At 37.0% G+C, this 17,789-nt stretch overlaps 1 protein-coding gene across 1 annotated transcript; it reads right to left on the bottom strand.

Annotated features, from left to right (window-relative positions):
* Positions 1–1,716: 1,716 nt before the first annotated feature.
* On the bottom strand, positions 1,717–7,665 carry Spink1 (serine peptidase inhibitor Kazal type 1). Its single transcript, XM_010627080.1, has 4 exons — positions 7,611–7,665; positions 5,900–5,931; positions 4,637–4,743; positions 1,717–1,762 (listed from the first exon to the last, which is right to left on the bottom strand). Exons 1-4 carry the CDS (start codon positions 7,663–7,665, stop codon positions 1,717–1,719), a joined length of 240 nt encoding a protein of 79 aa, XP_010625382.1.
* Between the last annotated feature and the right edge of the window lie 10,124 nt (positions 7,666–17,789).

The raw sequence follows: 17,789 nt of genomic DNA, 5'->3' as shown, positions 1-17,789 counted from the left end.
AGTAGAAGGTCCCAAGTTTGATCACCAATTCAAAAAAAAAAATACACACACACATACATATAGACCCTTTTAATAGAAGGCTGTTATAGTTCTGCAAGAAGATAAAGTCAACTAATAATCCATCTGAGGTGACTGTGGTTTCAAACAAGCAGGACTGGAGTCAGCCTGAATAAAAAGTCTAACTCTGCTACCTTTTTTGCTTCCAACATTAGTCAGTGACTTCACTTTCTAGGTTTCCTCACAACAGAAAACAATCTTACAGGGTTATTATGGCTTACACATAAATCGTCAAAAAAAAAAAAAAAGTCCATACAGTGCCTCTAGCATATATTTCTTGCTTTCTTTGTCAGGTTTTCAGTTGGGGATGGTGTGATGGTAAACATTTCTGCTCCTCAGATTAACTCAGAATCATGCCTCCCCTTTTAACCCTATCCAGCCTACTGTTGGCTTGTTACACACCCATCAGATCTATGAAGCAGATACCCAAGGAAAGGTCTTGAGATGCAGTCCTCCATCTTGTGCAGAGCCTTCAAAATGGAGTCAGGAGATGCCAATTAGATCAACAGATTCATACTTTAGACCCGTTCCTTATGTACATGTGCCAAGACACAAGCTAACTTCTTGAAATGAACCAACCCATCACTCACTAGAACTGTTTTCTGCAAATATGTTGTACTGAAGCATTGCTTTGCCTTTCTAGAAACTGTCCAGGAACTAGACTTGTCCAGTACTGAACAACATGACTTACTCTTTGCTAGGATCAATCCAAAATCCTGTCAAACACGGACATAGCACCCCCGCTTCAGTTTTTAAGCTTTAAATATGGCTTCCATTTTGTAATTGTCAGATCATATATCTAAGACTCTGTGTGTCTCCATTCCTGGGTTGTGATCCATGCGAGTAGTAAAGAAACATCTTTCTTCATTGTCTACAGACTGAATTTATTTAGGAAGTTGACATTCCAAATCTCACATGACCAGGGAAAGCCTAGAGCTCTACTTTACTATTTATGATTCACCTTAGTAACTAACGAGTAATTAATTACCTCTACTGGGGGAGGATTGAGGCTGGAAACGGATCCACAACATACTTGAGAAAATAGTTTTTGTTTGTTTGTTTGTTTGTTTTTGGTTTGTTTGTTTCCTTAATAACTCAAATTCTTTTGTGATCATTCATAACCTAAAATTTACATTCTGAGATTAATAAAAGTCAAGGACTCAACTCTATTCTACAAGAAAGGAGGCTTTATGTCCATATACGCAGACCTGTGCCAGGCAAAACAATGCTTAGTTAAATCTCAAAAAACTGAAAGCAATTATTTGAATCAGTGAAATGTATTAGATAAAACACTTCTGGACTGAGAGTTTTTCACTTATTTCTTAAAATAATGCCCAATGCTTTGTGGGATTAAATATGTTCATGATCGACTGTGGGCTGTTTTTTTGTATGTGGTATCACACATCCTGAGGTGAAGGCCGCAGAATGCAAGGAAGGAAAAGGCATCGTAAGGGAAACTGTTTGAAATTATAGGATTGGTATATTGGGAAAACTTGGTCTATTCTGATGCTTGTCCAAGTCCCCCATCCCCAGTACAATCATACATGCATTCAAGGAAAAAATATTTGAGAAAGAACTAAGTGTATTCAGATGCTTTTATTCAACAATTAGGCCAGCCGGACCTCCTGGTAACCTTAAGGGATTTTGGAGCCTCGGTTCTCAGCAAGGCCCAGATTTTTTAATGAGTACAGGAACCTGGCGCTTTCTGTAGAAAGAAATTGAAAAATAAAATCAACTTCAATTTTACTGACCAAACAAATGACTATGAGGGATAATATCACTGGAAAAAATCAGTTTCATTTAAAATTACAGAGGTTTAAGATTCTTTCATTTTTCTGTTTCATTCATGTAATTGTTCATTTACTTATTCATTGAAAATCAGCTTGTCACTATTACATTTACTGGGGATACAACAGAGAGGGGAAAATCTGTTCTTATGCATTTATAGATCTAGTAGGAGGTGTTACAATGAACTCCTGGAGTTAATATGAAGTCTTTTATTGCTTCATTTATTCTACTTATGCTGCTTCTCTAACTAACAGGTTTTCCTTTTAGTGTTTCTTGGGCTATTGCTGAGACTTCTAACTGAGTGCCATTTCAGAAGACTACAGATCAAAAGTCTTGCAAAAGGAAATCTTGCCTCCATTCCAAGTGGTAGCAGCTCTTTCTAAGCATCCTCCATTCCAGAAAAAAATCCTCTTTGCTTTCCTCATTCTACCTTTATCAAGTACTCTAAATATTCCTAAATCCTGCAAATAAATGTATTTAATAAAACTGCTTGCAATGCTTTCATCTTTTCTGCACATTCTTTTCTTGAAGATACTACCTTACATACATTTTTCTATTTTTTTTGTCACTGGAGACTATCTGACATTCATGTTTTATGAGTCTCATCGATTCATTTTAAGACAGCTTAAGTTTTTGTCCCATAATCATCAAATACTCATACTACCAATTTCCAAATCAGTTATATATGTAAGCATAAACATCTGAACAGACCATATGAGTTTGACTTATTTTCCATTGTAATGCAGTTCTGTAGTTCAGTATATTTAACACCCATATTTTGCTATTTAAACAAATTAAAAGTTAACTGATATTAAAAATTCAGTTTCCCGGTTTTATCACTACATTTAAGTGCTAAAGGCCTAGTGTATTGCGGCTAGTGGCTATGTACTGGACAGCAGAGGAATAAAGCCTGCATGTCATTACAGAAAGCTATTAGACATTGCTCATAAAAAGAAAAGAATTTGCCAATATAGATCCCCTCAGAATATATATAAGAAAAAGAAGTCATCCCTGATAATAGCTGCCAGGAGACTATTGTATGCAAGTACTCATTTGATATTATCTGCTAATCTCAAAACGTGACACTTAGGATCAGAGCCTGGTTGTAGTTTACTATGAAGTATATTTGTTTGGAACTTTTAATGGCTGATAGAAATGACACTACTGTACATTAAGAAATATTTGTATATAAGACAGTCATATTTTTTCCTGACCTAAGTTTTCTTATCTGGGTACAGATGTTACATTTCCTGGCAGCCAAATGTTTCTGCCAAATTTATACCTGTGTGAAAGAATAGAAAGAGAAAACTGGAGCTAATAGGTTTCAAAGGTCAAAGGGACAGGTGTCCCGGCCCTCTGCTCAGACCGTCCCAGTGTTTCTCTCTAAATAGTGGGCCTTTTGATCCAGGCACTTGGAAACGTCCCAAGTCTCAAAGCTTTTCTACTGCTTTCTCCTCCCCTTGGAAAGAAATGTTTGATCAAAATGTCAACAGCGTAGGTCATGAGAAAATTAACAACTGGTTTCAGATTCCTTTTAAAAGTTCTTATTGTCTAAACAAAACCACCACAAGGCAGGGTACCTAATGTTTAGGGCCTAAAACTTCAGATCACAGGTCTCTTGCCCTGGAGACCTATTTCCACAATCCTAGCTAAACTCTGAGAATTTTCTGAGATGGTTTTAATCAGCCCAAGATTTGTGTTTAAGGAAGAGAATTTAAGCTGGGCAATAACTTACACAGTTATTTGAGCCTAAGTCAAGATCTTTTGTATCAAGTCAATCCCAGGATAATTAAGTATTTTCTGGGTCACTTGTAGGATCTGTTTGATTTGTTTTGATAGTTTCACACTTTATTTAACCAGGAATGCTCTTCATAGACGCTATGTAAATTTAGAGCCTTGTTTTTAGGGTGTTCTGTCCATGGAAATTTTCCTGACCCCTTGACTCCTTTCCACCTCTTTCTACTCCTGAAACACTTTGTATGTTTGCCGGCATTTGCACCAAGTTACAAGAAGCTACCTTACATGTGCTCGTCATTTATATTCTGTTAGTCACAAGCACAAAGGAAGCAGGGGCCACTAACACCAAGCTCGCGTGTGTCAAGCAGAGTTGTTGGGTGAAACAGAGGAGCTGTGGCATGTCTGTTTCTCTGGGTGACTGCGGATTGGTTCTCTTCATTGACTTTCAGCCACTTCAGAAAATTGAAATTCATTGTTACAAAATTCAGTGTTACATTTTTGATCATCCAAATCGATAACATTTATATTTGCATATTAGGGGATTTCAGAAGACAGAAGTCACTATCCAAATTTGGTGGCACACACTTGTAATCCCAACACTCTGGGAGGCCACGGAAAAGAGATCACAAGTTTGAGCACAGACTATGCAACTTAATGACTTAGTAGTTGTCACAAAACAAAACAGCTGAGCTCCAGATCTATCGGTGAAAATCCCCGGGTTCAATGCTCAGTACTGAAAAAGAAAATCACTGCTATCACCAAGAATTGTGCTTTAGAGTTAGCGGGATTTTGTGTGTATAGGCTTTTCAAAAATCCAGACTATAAAATTATGTGTTTTTATCATGCAAATGATTTTAAGTCATATTTTTTCTATCATATATATGAGAAGGAGAAAAAAGCAACAGTTATTTTTGGAAAAGTAGATGTTTTTCCTTCTCATTGCAAGATTCATGCTGTTGGTACATACACCGATTGGGACTTTGGAGGGATAAAATATAAATGTTTGATGACAACACATTTAAACTATGTTTACAGATTTAAGGTTTGTACTTACACATTTTCGGCACACAGTGTGCACTCATTGCCATAACTAATACCATCAGTCCCGCAGACAGGATCATAAATCTTAGGACATCCATCCATTGTATAATCACAGTTAGCCTAAAAATGGAATTAAACACAATAACTGTCTATCATTCCCTGTTCTTTGAGTTTACAGCAAAAATCTCTAAAATGGTTTTAATGTTTCTTCAGGAGGACACTGGGAGAATGACATGGAACGTTCCAAGAGACTGAGTCGTAAGACTCAGTGTCAGAAGAACCTGAATTTAGGTGACATGGTTAATTCATTTCATCTGCAAACTGGGAATGGTATTGTCATTTTTTTCCATCAGTGCTATAGAGGTATTTGCATAAGATGAATAGGCTATGTTCGTGTTTACAGTGCTTCAGGTGCTGGTGTCTCTCAGGTTGGTTGCTACTTAGGACACATTCTCCCTTGCAGACCATGGTCCAGTCACTCTGGTCTTCTCTCCAGCATGCAAAGGCATTAGGTGTTTCCCATTATTAGAGTCTTAATAATCTGTATCCCTACTGCAGTAAGAGCCAGTAATCATCTAATGACTGGTACAATCTTCCTGAAGGCTGTATTTTGCTAACACTCATTTATCCTTCGTGGTTCAGAATAACTCTTATTCACTTGAGATCACCTTCCTTCATCTCTCAAGCTACCTTAAGTTCCTAACGATATCAGATCTTCATAACACCTGTCATACATGTCCTTCTGATCTCAAGCTTTATTAAAATCAACTTTTGGGGGAAAAAAAGAAAATCGTGGAAAAGTTATGTTTAGAATATGTTTCTAGAGGAAGAAGTTAGTTTACTATTTCCTGCTGATCATTATAAGAGCCACATGTTGGTGATTAGGGGCTTTATGCCAACACAATGAGCCTGGATATGAGGAAGAAGTGGACTTGAGAAGGCTTTCACCCCAAATCCCCTCCTACCAGCCAGTGCTAGGGTGCACGAATTCACTGACACTCTCACCATTGCCATCCTCACGACCGACTCTCAGCCCAAGCATTACACAATTACATACAACTCGTCATCTATACATCAGTGGATTTGCCTTTCAGCACAGGACTGTGAGGACAGGGGACGTTGCTATCACTATGTGCACTTAACAGCTTAAGCCTCCCTAGGTTTCATACTACTCATTCTGACTTCAGACTAAACTGAAAGGTGACTGCTGAACTACACTTTTGTCAGGTCAAACCGATTAAGCCTGAGAAATAAGGAATAAGATGATTCTCTTTACCTTTCTTCCACTGGAATAAGCTGTAGTATTACCTAGAAAACATAAATCGATGTGTAAAGTTGGATCCTAAGAGGGAGAAGACAGATCTGCACTTACTGGGAACCTTTCTGTTTCCATAGAAGACTGACCTCTTTGCTGGTCCCTCCCACTGCCACCTCTTCTTGCTTCTGCCCCCTTTCAAAGGCATCTGAGCAATTTCTCTTCATTCCCTGCCTGCTAAAATCTTTTTAAAAACTAAGTTAAAAACTCAGTACATGCTTGATTGTAACCAAAGCATCATAATTTGGTACATCAGAGAAATTGATTCATTTCATTGGAAATTGAAATTATGTACTTAACTGCATGAAGTGTGTCAGGCACTGAGCAAATATCTTCTGAAGGCTTACTAACTGTTGTCCCCAGATCTTTGATTTCTGAATTAGTGGAGTAAAAGTACCTTGACCTCAATTTAAAGATGAAGGGATGAAGTGTTTATGCAATTGTCAGTGAAAGAATTATCACTAGCAGCAACTAGGTTTTCTGATGCAATTGCATGTAAATCCCCCTTTGTGAGTAATGTTTAAAGTGGAGGTTTTTGCCAACTCACCATCAGTTTTCAGAGAGCATTTTCCCACCGTTGTGTGACACTGTGTGACCATAGGTCCAGCCACAGTTCTTGAATTTGCAAATAGTCAAAATAGACACATCTGGTCTTGCTGCCATCGCACAGGGGATGGAAACTGCATGAGTTCATGGAAGGGAATCTAATCTGATAGCACCCAAAGGAGGAAATGCTGGTGAGATTTAATTTTGATGTCAGTAGTCTCTGACACGTGGAGATTTCCTGGAGTAGTCAGAGCCTGAAGTTGTTGTGGGGTCCCACTGGATTTCAGAATCTAAATGACTCCAAAAGTTGATGAGCAGGTGCTCACCACAAGCATCTATTTTTATTAATTAATATTCATAAAGAGGGGGACAGGGACATCTGCTTCCATAAATATTTAGCAAATACAGCAAATGATATTCTCAGCAAAGTGCTGATTTGGCTCTCAAAACCTTCTATTACACTAAAGAGCAGGTTGAAAATGTTAATCATTTTCAATAATAAAAGCAAAACTGGTCTAAACCTTGTGCGTTCAGAGTTGTCTCCCACCGTTTCCCAGATGCATTTTAGGAACTTAGGCTCATCATCTCCTTGGGTAGAAGGAAAATATCCTTTGAAACATTTTGGAGATCAATGAAAGAAATTTTTTAATCAATCAAACTATTCCCCTCTTTTCCTAAGTAACTGTTGTTGCTGGGCCATCGTTTTCTGTTTTATGCAAATCTGTGAGAATTTAAAATTTGTAAATATCTGTAAGTATTTGCAGAGTTACAGTGTTAATTTTAGTACATTTCCAGTGGAAGTGAGCACTAGAACAGCATTTAGGACTGATCTGTCCCTACTTTCTTTTTTCTACATATCCCTGACAAAGGATCATCCTGATAGAAACCTTTCTACTCTCAGAAACTTCTTAGTAGAATCATTTTCCTCAGTATATGTCAAAAATTATTCTTTCTATAATTTTGATCTATTGATTTCATTTCATCTCACTGAGAGCAAAAAACAGACTAAGTCTAGCTGTTCTCAGCTAAGACTAGACTATGCCAAATTTCCTGGAGGTAGTGTGTTTAGCGAACCAACAGGTCAAGAAGTTTTGCTCAAATTTTAAAAATACGTAAAGACACTTACCAGATAAATTGAGCAAGGCCAAGACACTAAGGAGAAAGGTGCTTGCTATCTTCATGGCTGAAGTTCTGTGTCCAGAGGTCAGCTGAAAACTGTACCGGAGTTGTCACTTCTCTCAAGAACCCTGGGACTCAAGGGCTATATGGGCAGATGGCAGCAGAGGCTCCACCTGCCATGCTGTGCACAGGAGCCCTTGGTTATTGATTGACTCTGTATGGTGGCCTGGCCTCCGGGGTTGGAGAACACTATCTGGGTAAGAAAGATGAAAGGGAAGGGTGGGCCCCAAATCTTATCAGGGAAAGTCCCGGCGGTTAGCTAGTTATTTGGATCTCTAATGTCCTCCTTGATTATAGGAAACTCTTTCCCTTCTTGAACCACAGTTTTCTTATCTGCAAGATGAACTCAAAGATCCCAACGGCTTAGTAGTTGTGGATGTGCCTGCGTGTATCAGTCATTCAGAAACAAGTGCGTGGCCAGGCACAAAAGGCTACTGTGCTATAAAGAAGGATAAATTTGAACTATTCATAGGAAATGGATGTGCCTTGAGATCATAATGCTAAGGGAAATAAATCAGACACACAAGCTTAAATACTACATGGTTTCTTTTATATGAGAAACCCAAAATATAAAGAGCAAAATTTAAAAAAAGAGATAATAGGAAATAGGGAGATAAATCTTTTACAAAAGGAAAGGGGACCAAGAAATGGAGGGAGGAGAGAGGCAGGGCAGGGAAAGCAGATGAGAAAAAGAATTAAAATGTGTTATGTACCTGTACAAACTTCCCACAGGAAATGTAACCATTATACCGGGCAAAATACTAATAAGAAATAAAAACTGTGTAGCAGATCTGCCATTTCATTCAAAAAACAGTTGCCTAGACTCAATAGGTGTTAGCAGAAGGAATTTATAAATTTCACTGAAAGTAAGCTAGAATGCAAAGAAACTGTGAGCATGAAGACAATAAGAACAGCATGCGTTTCAATGAGTTAGACTGTAAGAGAAGTAGAAAGTGGGCTTTGCTCAAAGTGGACAGTATTAAAAAGGGTTTTAAGATGGGAAATGAGTCAGGTGTAGTGACATTTGCCTGTAATCCCAGCTACTTGGGAGGCTAAGTACAAATACGAGGCTGGCCTGGATGATTTGTATGACCCTGTCTCAGATTAAAAAAAAATAGAGAGAGCTGGTAATCATGCTCCCTGCATTCAGTCCCTACTGTGTACCACAATAAATAAATAGGAAACAAAATATTTCACATATATAATTTTGAAGACATCCATCAGGCCCATTCTAAATATTCTTTTCTACATACCTTTAGTAAGTAACCCAGTGGAAAGATAGAGAGTGACATTACTACCTAACCAGAGTGACATTGCTATGTAACAAACCCTCTATAGAGTTTTCCCATAGTCAGTATATAAAAGGTAGGCATAACCATTGGGGTGAGACAGGAAAATCTTAAGACACTTGTATTTCTAAACAAAAAACTGATGAGAAAGAATTTTTAAAATGTGGAGTTTAGTAGGTACATTTCTTTTCTTACCGGGAAGCCTAGTAGTTCATTTCCAACTAACTACAGTTACTAAAGAAGTCTTTTTCAGGCAGGTACGGTGGCAAACACGTATAACCACAGCTCTTGGAAGGCTGAGATAGGAGGATTGCAAGTTTTAGTCTAGTCTAGGCTCAAAGAATAAAAATTGTTAAAAGGGCTGGACATTTAGCTCAGTGTGAAGGCTCTGGGTTCAATCCCCTGTACAAAAAAGGAGAAGGAAAGGGGGAGAAGGAGGAGGAGGAAGAGAAGGGAGAGGGAGGAGAAGGAGGACAAAGAAGGGAGAGGGGGGAGGAGGATGGGAGGGAGAACAATGAGGAAAAAGAAGAGGAGGGGGAGGGGAGGGGGAGGAGAAACCTGTCCACGTGATATTAACATGGCCCTCCCTGCTTTGACTGCACCATGGATGCACAATGGAAGCAATGGTCCTCAGGCGGACAGAAAGAGATCCTCCATCATCCTTGCAAACTTGTATGTCTGTATTCTAGAACATTAACCTGGGAACCATAATTTTTCATTTTTCCTATTTGTCTCCTCTACTAGACTAAACTCCTAGACATTATGATGGTTTGTTTTATCTCTAGAGTGAAGTATACTATTCAACTCAGCAGAACCTGATACAATGGGGAAAATCTATTCTCTCTAATCATTGGTGGGCATATTATATTTAACACATTTATAAAGGAATGGTGGTGAGGATTGCATCACATGCCAAAGAGCAAAATACTTTGAAACAATTACCAGTCTTTATAACTGCACTTACCTGGAAATCTTCCTTGATCTTCTGCCCTCAAGCAGTAGCCCAATTTGCAACTATTTGAATACTCCTTTCTTTTTTCTATGGCCTTCACCTAGGAACCAAACAGTTATTTTTCTTTCTTGTCTAGGTCAGATCTAGATGACATGTCAGCCTTGGAAATACTCCCTTAAGATCGATTCTGGTACCACCTGTTAAGGTAACATCATTTCCAGCATGTTGCAAAATATTTGAAAGGCCAGTCTTTGGTTAAGTATAGACTCTGTGGGGCTTTGAAACAAAGTTCACATTTATGACTTTCAGTTTTCACAGTCTTTCTTCCAAAACTCCTGGAGGCCAGATGAGCTTGGAAAAGAGGTTTTTAATTTTTTTTTAAATTTGAATTTGGTTACTGGTTGCTTGTAGCTCACTTGTTTGCTGCCTTCTGCCTGCCCTACTTTGCCATGAACTGTTTCTCCTCTGCAATACCCCTCTGCCATGCTATTCTGTCTTGGAGACAGTCAACTATGAAATGAAACCTCTATGAACTCTCAGCATTCCAAGTGTTTTTCATAAAATCGGTCAAAACGCATTTCTCAGGGGACTTCCAGGAAGATGGCCGAATGTTGAGCAGCAGCAAATCAGCCTCTCTGAGATTAGGAGTCCATATCCTGGAATATAGCAACACGGGGAAGAGAAGAAGGCGGGAACTAAGACCCTGGAACCTAATAAGGATCCGAAGCAAGAATTGGAGCCCACAGGGAGAGTGAAGAGAGGGACCTCCATGCATAAGAGGGAGGCGGCAAACAGTGCTTTCTCGCTGAATCCCAGCTTGTGGCATGAGAGAGGAAGCTTGAACCTACAGAGGCATGATGACCACTGGTGACTCCAGAGGCTTGCACAGAGAAATACAACAGTGGACAGAGCAGTGGACGCTGAAAACTACAGTGGCTAGTGAGGGATTGCAATCATCTAATTAAAACATCTCCAGAAAAGGGTAATTGGCTGGTTACCATTTGGAAAAAGGCCATCAGCACACTTTTCAACTCCAACCCTTAAATCGAAGGGGGAGCTTGGAGTGAAGAAAACAACCTCCAACCAGATTGATGTATCCCACAAAACAATCTTTCAAAATTGATGGAGAAATAAGATATTTCCATGACAAAGAACACATGGAGAAATTCATGACAATGAAACCAGCAACAACAATGTTCTTAGATTATTATAGAAAGAGATAAAGAGGACTATAACTACATGAGCCTCAACAGAATGAACCTACCAGGCAAGACAAGCAATTGAACATGGGAGAGAAAGGGAACTAACAACAGGAAAGTAACATGATAAGGATAAATCAATACATATCAATCATAACCATCAATATAAATGGTCTCAACTCACCAATCAAAAGAAATAGACTGGCAGAATGGGTCCAGATCCAACAATATGCTGCATACAAGAACGCACTTAACTCAATACTCCATGTGACAGGAACCTGGAAAAAAGCAGGAGAGCTATTCCATTTGCAGACAAAGTGGATTTCAAGCCCAGATTGATCAAGGGAGACAAAGAAGGTCACCACATACTTGCTAAAGGAAAAGTCCATGAAGAGATAACAATCATAAATATATAGGCATTAAATACCAGAGCACCAAACTATATAAAATAAATATCAATGGACATTAAAAATCAAATAAGCATTATGTAATTGTAATGAGGAATCTCAATACCCCTCTGTTACAGGCGGATCAGCTAGACAAAAAAAAAAAAAAAATCAGAACTGAACCAAATTTTTGAATAAATAGTAGATATCTTAAAAGTATTCCAGCCCATTACACCAGAATACACATTCTTCTCAGCTTCACACTGGACATTCTCGGAAACAGATCACGTACTAGTTCATAGAGCATGCTTAAATAAATGCAAAGGAACTGAAATTATTCCATGCATATTATCAGACTATAGTGCAATGAAATTGGGAATCAATGGCAAAAGAAACCACAAAAACTGCATAAACACATGAAAATTAAACAACACCCTCCTGAACAACTAATGGGTCACAGAAAAAATTAGACACTTTCCACAATTGAATGATAACGGCAATACAACATACTAGAATGCAGAGAATGCAATGAAAGCAATTCTGTGAGGGAAATTTGTAGCAGTAAATTTCCACATCAGAAAAGCAGAGCACACTCAAAATAACCTCATATGTTTAGATCTCAAGCATCTAGAAAAATAAGAGTAGGTGAAGCCCAAAGCTCATAGAAGGTGGAAATTATAAAGATAAGAGCAGAAATCAATGCAACTGAGACTAAGAAAACAGTACAAAGAATCGATGAATTGAAAAGTCGGTTCTTTGAAAGATCAAATTAAATTGAAAAACCCTTAATCCATCTTATCAGAAACATGAAAGAAAGACTCAAATCCATGCAATTAGGAGGGAAAAGGATGAAACCACAACAGATCCTGCAGAAATCCAGATCACCAATACTTATTTTCAAAACGTTTATTCCAACAAGATGGAAAACCAGAGAAGAAATGGACAAATTTATAGATACATATGAATTGTCAAAGCTGAATCAAGAAGATATAAAAATTCTAAATAATCCACTATTAGTCAATGAAACGGAAGATGTAATTAAAAACCTACCGGCAGAGAAAAGCTAGGATCCTGGCTGATTCACTGCTGAATTCTACAAGAAATTTAGAAGAGACCTAATGCCACTACGTCTCAAACTCTTTAATGAAATTGAAAGGGAAGCAGTACTCCATATTCATTCCTCGCAGTAAGCATTACTGTGATACCAAAACCAGAGAAGGATCCAACTGAAAAAGAGAACTACAGGTTAATCTTCCTAATAAACATAGATACAAAAATCCTCAATAAGATACTGGCAAACAGAATGCAGTAAATCAAGAAGATTATACACCATGATCAAGTAGAATTCATTTCAGGGATGTGGGGATGATACAACATACACAAATCAGTAAGTGTAATAAACCCTATTAATGGAACCAAGGACAAATAGATGAAGAAAAAGCATTTGACAAATTCCAACGCTCATTCAAGGAAATTGGAATAGATGATCTGTGTCTTAATCTAATAAAAGACATCTATGACAAGGCAACAGCCAGCAAAATATTAAATAGTAAAAAGCTGAAAGCTTTCACTCTAAAATTAGGAACAAGACAAGGATATACACTATTACCATTCCTATTCCATATAGTTCTGGAAACATTAGCCAGAGCAATTAGGCAAGAGAAAGAAATAAAAAGGAATAAAGATAGGAAAGGAAGAAGTTAAATTATCATTATTTGTGAATAATGTGATATTCTATATGGAAGACCCCCAAAACTCCACCAAAAAACTTGTAGATCTAATAATCAAATTCAATAAGGTAGCCAGAAACAAAGTCAATACTCAAAATTCAATAGCATTCTTGTATACAAATAACTAACTCATTGAGTGAAAAATAAGGGAAACTACACCTTTCACAGTAGTATAGAAAAAAAGAAATACTTGGGAATCAATCTTATGAAAGAAGTAAAAAACCTTGACAATGAAAACTACAGTATTCTGAAAAAGGAGATCAAAGAAGCTATCAGAAAAATGGAAAGATATTCTCTGTTCTTAAGTAGTAAGAACTAGTATAGTGAAAATGGCCATACTTCCAAAACTGTTGTACAGATTTTATACAATTTCAATCACAGTACCAGTAGCATACCTCACAAAATTAGAGAACACAATCCTAAAATTCATTTGGAACCAGAAGAGATCTAGAATAGCAAAAGGAATTCTAGGCAACAAAGGCAGGACAGGAGTATCAAAATCCCTGACTTGAAATTACACTACAAAGCTACTGTGATAAAAACAGCATGGTAATGGAAGAAAATAAACCCAAAGATCAGTGGAACAGACTAGAATATGCAGAAAGAACGCCAAACACACTCAGCCACCTTATCTTCAACAGGGGTTCACACACTTTTGCTAGAAAAAAGAAAGCTTCTTTAATAAATGGTGCTGGAAAAACAGGCTTTCCACACACTTAACTAGACCCATATCTCTCACCATCCACTAAACTAAAATAAAAGTGGATCAAAGATCTAAATATTCAAACATTAAATCTTCTGGAAGATAGATTAGGTAGAACTCTTGAAGATAGAGGTGTAGGCAAAGACTCTATGAACAAAACCTTGATTGTACAGGAAATATTACAAAGAATCAAGAATGGGGATCTCATATTATTAAAAAGCTTTTGCACAGAAAAAGACATTACTAACAGAGTGAAAAGACAACCCACACAATGGGAAAAATTTTCTATCTGTTCATCAGGCAAAGGAATAATATGTAGACTTATAAAAACTCAAATAGACTCACAGTAATAATTTAAACTCCCAGCCCAAAAATAGCCCTCTTAAATGAGTAGTAATTTCTCAGGTGAAAAAGTAGAAATGGCAAAAAATAAATGAAAAACATTCAACATTACTAGTCATTTGAGAGATGCAAATTAAGGCAACACTGAGATTCCATCTCACACCAGAAATAAATGGCTATTATCAAGAACTCAACCAATAACATATTGACAGGACTGTGGAGAAAAAAAAATCCTTTTCTACTGTTGGGAGTGTAAACCAATGCAAACACTGTGGAAATCAGTGTGGAGATTTCTCAAAAAGCTGAAATTAGAGATTCTATTTGACCCAGTTATTCTTCTACTTGGTATTTTCTGAAAAGAATTAAAAACATCATTCCACAGAGATATATAGCAGCACAATTTGTAATAAAGATTTTTTTAAACAGTGGATTACCATTCTGCCATAAAGAAGGATAACCTTGAGATATTTCCAGATAAATGGATGCACCTTGAGACCATACTCTTAGGTGAAATAAATGAAATGCACATGTTTAAATATCATTGTTTCTGTGGTGTGAGAACCAAAAGGGTAAATAAGGGCCAAAATGTATAATGTATATTAGGAAATAGGTTCAAATGGGAAGAGGAGTGGGGGGCATGAAGGGAGATGAAATAAGAGAATAGAAAGAAAAAAATAGAAACAAAGCTTTTGTATAAGGAGAGGAAGAGAGGCTGAAGAGAGGGGATTGGGGGAAAAGAATAATTAACATATATTAGGTACAGATTCTCTACACTTAATGTGATAATTATGTTTATCTTAAATATACCGTTGAAATTAATTTTAAAAGATTTAGAAAAGTTATACAATGTAGTAAAGAAAGCTAATAATATCTGGGGAAACTAATCAAACGCATCACTAACTCTTCTCATCAAGCACACCAGTGATTTGTTAAGACATATATTATACAAGTGCTTGTGGACTTAGAATAGGGAGGGTTACATCCTAAACCCAGATTAAGTTGAAAATATCACAAGTCAGAAAGCATTTAATATATCTAGCCTAGAATGCTTTAACATTTAAGCATTTTCAGAATATTTACACCAACCTCAAATTGGGCAAAATTACCTAACAAGAGTCACTTTATAATTAAGTATTGAATATCTCTTGCAACTCATCGAACTCTGTGCTGATAAAGAAAAAATGGAATAGTTATACACATAACACATGTACTTTGGCACATATTAAAGTTGAAAAATGACTAAGTAAAACTATTGCTACAGTGGGGACTATCCGAAGAAAATAAGTTGGTTTACATTGTCTCTTGATAGATTTTGCTGTCAAAAGAATAAACAGAACAAGATATGCTATGCACACATACAGACTTTCCACGAGGAATGTGATCATTATGTACTCCAAACATGTGCTAACAAAAAAATAAAATTTGAAAAAAAAAAGACAGAAGAAAAACTTCTGGTTTGCAGATCTCTGAAACTCAGGACTCTACCTGCTTCCTAAGCTGTCACAAGGAGGACAAAGGATAACACATGTGGAGTTCACAGTTCAGACCATGACATTAAAGCTTGCTTCATTTATTGACTTGCATTCAGACTGGAATTAACTACTTGCCCTTTCTCTCTCCTCTTATTCATATAATCTTTGACTGTATTTAATACATAAGAAATACTTGAATCTGCCCTTATGTTAATGTGTCTTATAGGGGAGGCCCAGAGAGCGGACACAGAAGAGTGATGGTTAACTAAATGCCCAGACAGCAAGAGAAAGAAGAATTTCATTTGTGAAGTATAAATGTTTATAGGATGAATATAATTTTTTTTGTGATATAGAGAGAACAAAAAAAAAAGAATTCTATACCTAAAGTTTGTAGCACATGTCTGAGAGCCAAAGATCCATTAAAAAGTAACCACAATGCAAATAAAAAATATAATATAAAGATCAAAGGGTATACTAGATAATGTGAAATAGAAAGAAAAAGTCAGAAGGGGAAGGGGAAGTGGGAAGAGAAAGAAGGGAAAGGAATAAATATGAGAAAAATAAACAATGGAAACAAAGTCTTTGTAAGTAGGGAGGCGTAGAGGGGGTGAAGGGAGTCAGGGGAATAGGGAAAAATAAGAACCAAGATATATTATGTAAAGGTACAAATTCCCAGTAATGAAAGTTAGCATAATATATACCTAAAATGTACCAATAAAATTAATGAATGAAAAATATATATAGGATGAGTAGCAAACAGTCATAGCAAAAGAGAGAGTAGTGAAGAAAATGAAACAATTGGCGTAGACTCTGGCGTTTGATCTTACCAGCCTTAAAGAAGTCATTTACATTTTATTGATGAATTAATTCATACCAATAAATACGACCTTATCTTAGTATTTTTGACATTTCTAGATATATGATATATTTCTCCAGACTCTAAGAGGTTTCACTCTGCTGTACAGCATATTTGCTAGATGCCCTGCTCTCATTTCAAGAACATTCTATTAAAAATTTTATTTTAACTTTCCTGTGAATTGCTCTTTTCCATAATTCTTTTGAAGCATCATCATTTTTTTCAAATCTTGAGTTTAGAGTTATTTTGATCTCTAATTTTCCCTTGTCCTTGATCTGATCAATCGTGAAATTTTGTTTTATCCACATCCTTATTTCTATTCCTCTCCATTACCCTGCCCTCTTGTTCCTCTAACTTCTTGCCAGTGGCCTCTCCTGCATGTGGTAGACTATGCATCCAAACGTCTACTGCCTCTGATCCAGGAAGAAGCTCTATCTAGATTTCTGACTTGATTCTGCTGTGTAACCAACACTGAGCCCTGTTCCCTCTCTTACCCTTACTAGCCTTCTTTGACACCTATTACAGTCATCAAGTAACATTGAATGTACTTCCAAAATCTTGGCTCTTTTCTCTACCTTTTTACTGACACTTCATCATTTCAGACCACCATCAACTTATTGAACAGCTGCCTTCTCACTATATCGTGCCACTTTTTAAATACATTTTAAAGGATTGCTTTAGATTTACAGAAAAACTGAACATAGTCCAGAGTTTATGTATATCTCTAACCCAGTTTTCCTTCTTAACATTTTTTATTACCTAGACACATTTGTGAAAACCAAGAAACCAAAACCTAGCACATTAAAATTCAGTAAGCCCCAGACTTAATTCAGATTTCAGGACTTTTTCTATTAGTTTCCATTTTAAAAAATCTAAGATCCTGTCCAGGATGCCTTATTATATTTATTTTCATGTTTTCATAGCCTCCCCTGATCTGTGATGGTTTCTGGTTATTCTTAATTTTTCATGTCCTGGACAAACTTTGAGTAGCCAAATATTTTTAGAATTTTCATCAATTTATTTGATCATGGTTAGACCCAACTTATGGAATTGGAGAAAGGATATCTCAGGGACGAGATTCCCTTCTGAGAGCATGCGGTGGATACATGCTATTAACAAGGCTTGACAACAGTGATACCAAATCCATCATCTGGTCCAAGTGGTGTTGCTCAACTGTTAAGTTACTTTTTATCTCCT

The sequence above is a fragment of the Fukomys damarensis genome, unplaced genomic scaffold (assembly GCF_012274545.1).
Source record: "Fukomys damarensis isolate Sample0158 unplaced genomic scaffold, DMR_v1.0_HiC HiC_scaffold_3, whole genome shotgun sequence".
In the NCBI taxonomy this organism is placed as follows: Eukaryota; Metazoa; Chordata; class Mammalia; order Rodentia; family Bathyergidae; genus Fukomys; species Fukomys damarensis.
Note: the sequence above shows the minus strand (reverse complement) of the source record. Positions and strands in the feature narration are given on the sequence as shown.

Excerpts from the sequence above, each read along its gene's own strand:
- Spink1 (XM_010627080.1), bottom strand. The coding sequence starts at position 7,665 with ATGAAGATAGCAAGCACCTTTCTCCTTAGTGTCTTGGCCTTGCTCAAT. Across the intron at positions 5,932-7,610 it reads GGCCTTGCTCAATTTATCTG|GTAATACTACAGCTTATTCC; the intron begins GTAAGTGTCTTT and ends TATGTTTTCTAG. Across the intron at positions 1,763-4,636 it reads ACACTGTGTGCCGAAAATGT|AAAGCGCCAGGTTCCTGTAC; the intron begins GTAAGTACAAAC and ends TTCTTTCTACAG.